At 33.8% G+C, this 6,000-nt stretch overlaps 1 protein-coding gene across 2 annotated transcripts in view; it reads right to left on the bottom strand.

Moving 5' to 3' along the window:
- Window positions 1-2,624: 2,624 nt before the first annotated feature.
- MOB4 (MOB family member 4, phocein) overlaps window positions 2,625-6,000 on the bottom strand; it is a 35,055-nt gene continuing 31,679 nt past the window's right edge. For both annotated transcript variants that reach the window (XM_074339679.1, XM_074339675.1), the window contains 3 exons: window positions 5,873-5,952; window positions 4,780-4,891; window positions 2,625-4,651 (listed from right to left, as the gene is read on the bottom strand). In XM_074339679.1, the coding sequence (XP_074195780.1) occupies window positions 4,520-4,651; window positions 4,780-4,891; window positions 5,873-5,952 (324 nt within the window). In that variant the 3' untranslated portion in view covers window positions 2,625-4,519. The remainder of the gene's footprint in view (window positions 4,652-4,779; window positions 4,892-5,872; window positions 5,953-6,000) is intronic.

Genomic DNA, 6,000 nt, shown 5'->3' with positions numbered 1-6,000 from the left:
TAGAGGTAATATTGAAATATTATATAGTACCCAAATATTACCCAAATCAAGGCAAGCATAATCTCTATGAACATACATCTGGTTTTAAAAACAACATTTTTAGGGCAGTTAAGTAAGGAATTTACCCACAAAAATCAAAAGAATTTTACTGAATTACTGGAATTGGGTGAAGGAGGTATCTCATTTGCTAGTACAATAATGATCATACCCACTGCTTTCTCGTTTCTGGGGTTCTCTTGTTCCTTTGACTCCCTTTATTTAATCTGTCTCTAAGAAAAGTAGGAGAAAACACAAGGCTAGAATCCTGTCATTCCTACTTGACTTCTTACTATTAGAACAAGATATAAAATGTTATAAAAAATAAACTAACATTTCTTTTAGATACTAAAGAAAACCAAAACATTAAAATCTGCAAATGTAGGGGCAGCCTGGTGGCACAGGTGGTTAGAGCACCATGTTCCTAATTAATGCTGCCACTGAGGTCTCTGGTTGGACTCCCACGTGGGCCAGTGAGCTGCGCCCTCTACAGCTAAGATTGTGAACAATGGTTCTCCATGGAGGTGGGCTGCCGTGAGCTGCCATAGGCTACTGTGGGCTACCGTGTGCTGCCATGAGCGGCCAGCAGCCATCATGAATGGCCAGCCACCAGCGAGAGCTGCTGTGAGCTGCTGTGAGTGGCTGACTGACGACCAGCAACCGACTGCCTCAGCCGGGGGGAACTCAAGGCCATACCAGCATGGGCCAAGGAGCTGTGTCCTACACAACTAGACTGAGAAACAACAGCTTGAACTGGGGGGGGAGGGGTAGAAGGGGGGTAAAAATCAGCAAATGTAGACGTAGAAAATTCTTTTACATAAAAGAATCATATATTATAAGAATGTTCCTTTGACATTGTCACAAAAAAGCAGAAAATCCTATAATCTGTAACAAGTTACAATTTTTAAGTAAAGATTTTTAATTGTTATAAAAGATACAGATGGCTCTCATGAGGTCCACCCAAAACAAAGTGGTAAACACGCTATTTATGGAAATATAAACTGCTTTACCAAGGTTTACAGCAGAAATCAAATCAGGATAAAATGCTGATTTCATTTAAAAATAAATAATTATCTTACTAATTTTTAATGTTGATGCTATAATTAATCCTGGAATCAATCAGACAATTGACATACTATTAATACCTTCATGGATGTAAGTTCAGGATGTCATCTTTTGGAAATTTAGGTTATTATAAAAATTTTATGTTTTTTTTTACTTAATTAATTAGGTTCCCAGCCCACATAAAATACCCTATAAAATATGCATCCCTAAATCTTAAGAGTGAGGCTCCTAACTGAACATTTTAGTTGAATAACATAACCCTTCTGTGGATTCACCTGGTAGTCATCTGGTTTCATAGTGTGCCTTACACTAATAATGTATAGTTTTTCAGAAAACACATTCACGTTTGACCATCTTAAATAAACTGCTAAACGAGTTGTACCAACACATCTGCAGTGTCTGCTTAGTTAACAATTAGCTGCATTCAAGAAATGAAAGTCAACTACTTTTACTAAAACATTTGCATGGCATGGAAGAACTACACCAACGAACCTTTACCATATCCAAGAAGTATTCAAAAAATAAAGTATGTAACTGTGCAAATTATAGGAAGCCTTCAGGCAAACAGATGTCATCATACAGAGAGTAGAGCAAAATACATAGGCGACAAATTATCAGTTCTATTACAATAAATTTGACATTAATTAGTAAATGTGTTTAAACCATAAACAGTCCTGCTAACAATGTAATTATGGATTTTTAATGTTATTCTGATATTAAAAAGTGCTAATTCATTAAGAATTAAACTGGGGATGGCCGGTTAGCTGGGATGGCCAGTTAGCTCAGTTGGTTAGAGCATGGTGCTCTTACCAAGGGTGCCAGTTTGATCCCCACATGGGTCACTGTGAGCTGTGCCCTCTACAACTAGATTGAAACCACTACTTGATTTGGAGCTGATGGGTCCTAGAAAAACACACTTAAATCAAGTTAAAAAAAAAAAAGAATTAAACTGAGAAACTATTCTAGAAATGCAAATTTGACCTCAAGTCAGAGAAAAGAAAAGGCACAGACACAAAAGAACTATGATACTTACGGGAACATAATTTAAATTAGTTACTTCCCCAGATACAATAGGAGAAAAAGAGTGAGTTTACTGTATGATACGATCAAACTAACGTTGTTGAAAGAAAATTTTAACTTTAGGATCTATATTGGATAATCCAAACAATAAGTGGAGCCAAAAAAAAAAGAAAAAGAAGTGGAGCCTAACTTCCTTATTACACAGAACTGTGAGTTTTCTATTCCCCTCTTCTTAGAACACTTTATAAATTAGTAGTTTGACAGAGTCCTTAATTTTTTCAGTATCACTTAGGTAAATACATGTATATTTTCAAAATTCTGTAAACAGTATTAAGGAAAAACAGTAACTGTTTCATTTCCCTCTTACCTAGTATAGTGAGTCCACTTCACATGCAATGAGTATAAAGGAGATGTCAATACAAATGTAAAAGCAAGACTACAAACTAATGTTTCCTTTGGGGTTTTTTATGATCAATTCCAAACACAGTACAAGTAAGATGGAATGAGTAAGAAAAAAACCATATTTTATTTCCCTGTTAACACCAAGCCATATCATTCAAAATGTGTTTCGAAATACTTCACCAGATTGCCAGTCCCAGCCACTGCAACAGAAATCCATTGAGATACCATCTAGAAAGAACAGCTACATTGCTACACATAATTTATTAACTTAGTAGTTTAGCCTCTCAATATTTAGCAAGTTTGCATAAAAATTAATACTCCCATTGGTTTATAGTGACATTAATATAAATACATAATTTTAAAGTCAACATTCCTTTCACTAGGACCGTAACATTTCTTAAAAGATAGCTGTGGATTGGGGCAAAGTAATGACTGGCTGTTCGGACAGCACTGTTCCAAAATCAAATATACTGGCAGGCTTGGAAAGGCGTTAAGTATATATACACACTCTCTGTATGCTACTATTTCCCACATTTTTGCTGTACATACTTGTCTCATAATACAGTATAAAATATTTCCTCAAATTTGAAAAAAACAAATCAAGATGAATATATTTTCACCTTCATTTCAAAAGAACAATTTTTAAATGAAAAAGTTCCCCATGTTTAACTCCCTTCAAGATATTAATTGATGTATTTTCTTCACTACTGTACAATTTTTTTACCCTACCTTACTGCCTAATTACAACCAGTTTAGCAAAAAGACCTCAGTGCTTTGTTTAAAATTGCATTCAATAAATTATAAGACTGTAAATCTGCAGTTGAATCCTTCTTAAGACATTGAATTATTACTAAGTCCAAAAAAATGTATGACCATTCATCAACACCCTGGAACCTGTAAATTATTGCAAAAAACCTCACATGTGCATATAATTCAAACATTAACATTGTGGGGAGGGGTCATAAAATAAATACTACAATATTTTTCAACTCTATTTAAATGCTGCCTTGATGGTTAGATGAAAAGATTAATATTACTAACAGACAAAGTCAAACTATTTTAAAGACTAGTTTCCAAGTAGTTAGAATAATTTTGCAAAACAAGGATAAGCAAGAGCCTAGGCCAATACATTTTTCCTGTAGTGTAATTGCTAATATGAGGTATAATCTGTAAGCAATTAATACAATACAAATAGGTGTAAGTCACCACTAAATCCAAGTCTGGTGAAAAGCTTCTAAGCTAATGTGTTTGGGGAGGGAGTTAAGGGAAAGGAGGGAAAGGGAAGGACAGGGCAGGTTTCCAGTGGGAACATCATTTACACATTTCATCATTATCATCATCTTGTATGTAACAGTCCACTGAAACATAAATCCTTTCCAAGTATGCAGGTCTAGAATATACTTTATGTAGCATTAAGATTACTTACGTATTACTAATGCTTCATTTGATTTATATTTGGATATACACATAATCATATGTGTATATCAAAAACTATAAACAGAATTTTAAAACACATTTATCTCATTTTTGAAAAGTTAAAACTAAACTATGTACTACAGAATTTTCTAGAATATCTAAACTCAGGGGTAAAACCAAAGGAAAACATTACTATTTCTTTAGTAAATGGCTTGTGGGAAACCTCAAGTTTACTCATCATTTTATAGATGGGTTTATTTGATGAGGATTGTGAACCAATGATTGTTTAGCAGCAATTTTACCAAACTGTAAATTCTTTTATTAACAGGCATTATAAACAGATAATACTAATCTTATGTAAAAACCATGAGTGCCACACCAGTGAATATATAGCTCATGAATAACTTAAAAAGTATTTCCCATTTTAAAAAGCAACACTCAGCATACAAAAACCTACCTATACTAAACAAAGAGGCTACAATATGGATACATGATTGATGTGTCTAAAATGATATATATATATACAGTACATAATTAATGTTAATTATGTGATCAGTACATTTTTTCTATATGATTCCCTTCATGCTTCACTTTCACCAGAAACTGAATTCTGAACTTCCTCTTCTAAAATGGGTACAATCAGGTTATCCTTGGACATCAAATTATATTTCACCACAAATTTAGTAAACCGATGACACAAAAATGTTTCATTCTGTAGAGAGGAAGAAAAAATGTTATTTTAATTTACTATCCCAAACCAAAAAAGCTAGACATAATATCAATATTTATTATTGTCATTCTGGTAAGAATACATCAGGATAATTAGTAAAATTCACTTACTTCATATTCATCAAATATCTGCCGGTGATGAAAATAAGCATGTGAAAATATTCTGTAAATCCTACGGCATACTGATCCTAGTTTTGCTACAGATGATTCCTTTATGCTAACCCTAGAAACAGAAAAGAAATCATAGATTCATAGAGCTGGACAGGTCTTAGGAACAATATATTCCAATCTCCTCAATTCATAAGTGTGGAAACTGACACCTAGGTAAATGACCAGTCCAAGATCAAAGTGCGAGGAAGTTGCAAGAGCAGCAGAACCCCTATTCTTCACTCCTGGGCCAGTGCTCTTTCTGCATAACCACAATGCCTAAGAAATTCAGTATTATAGTTTTGAAACTTTGTTAAAATTTAATGTAATTAAAACTATTGAAAGGAATTAGTTTATTCTATAGAACTCAATTCATTTTGGAGAAATAAAAATTGCCTGCATATTTCTGATATTCTTTTTTTAAAAAAATGTATATAAGACACTGAGGCAAAAACCAATATTTTTACATGAGCTTATACATATTTTATATGAGCTCTTTGGAATTAATGATATTTGGGGGTGGGGGGAATCTTGAATTCTATCCATCTGGTAAGAAATATTTTAATTGAATATAAAATGCCAGTCATACACCTCAGCAATAACATATTATAGTATGCACAGGTTTTTTCCCAGACCTTAAAAACCTGTAGGCAAGGATCTTTCAAAACCAAGCAGTCCAACTAAGGAAAGCCTGTGCTTTAGGCATGGTATGCGGAGGCTGACTCCATCACGGATTCAAGCAAGCAAGTGTGTAAATATCCCAACTCTAAAGCATCAAAGAGAGAGTCCTGGAGACTGATGCACAGCAGTAAGGACTAACCCTGACTAACTGGCCTGTGAACTTTGGGAGCCAAGTCCTGCTGCCTTTAGTTTAACCACAACCCTAATTTCAAAACTTGAATTATTTTGAACAAGTCAAATACACAACAGCTGAAAAAAAAAAAAAAAGTTTAAAGAATACAATGCATTAACCAGCAACCTAGTTTTAGTTTTAAAAACATCAATCTTTTAAATTAAATCCAAAAAGTTTAATACCATGTTTAAAAGTTTTGTTTACCTGCTGGGAAAATATTTATTGCTATTCAGAAGACATGCAGCACCATCAAGTGTGTGTCTAGTATAGTCTATAGCAGGACACTGTAAAAGAAAAAATGTAAATATGCATCAACAAAGAGCTCTACATCT

This window comes from Rhinolophus sinicus, linkage group LG01, assembly GCF_036562045.2.
Source record: "Rhinolophus sinicus isolate RSC01 linkage group LG01, ASM3656204v1, whole genome shotgun sequence".
Classification (NCBI taxonomy): Eukaryota; Metazoa; Chordata; class Mammalia; order Chiroptera; family Rhinolophidae; genus Rhinolophus; species Rhinolophus sinicus.
This window is presented reverse-complemented; position numbering and strand designations above follow the sequence as displayed.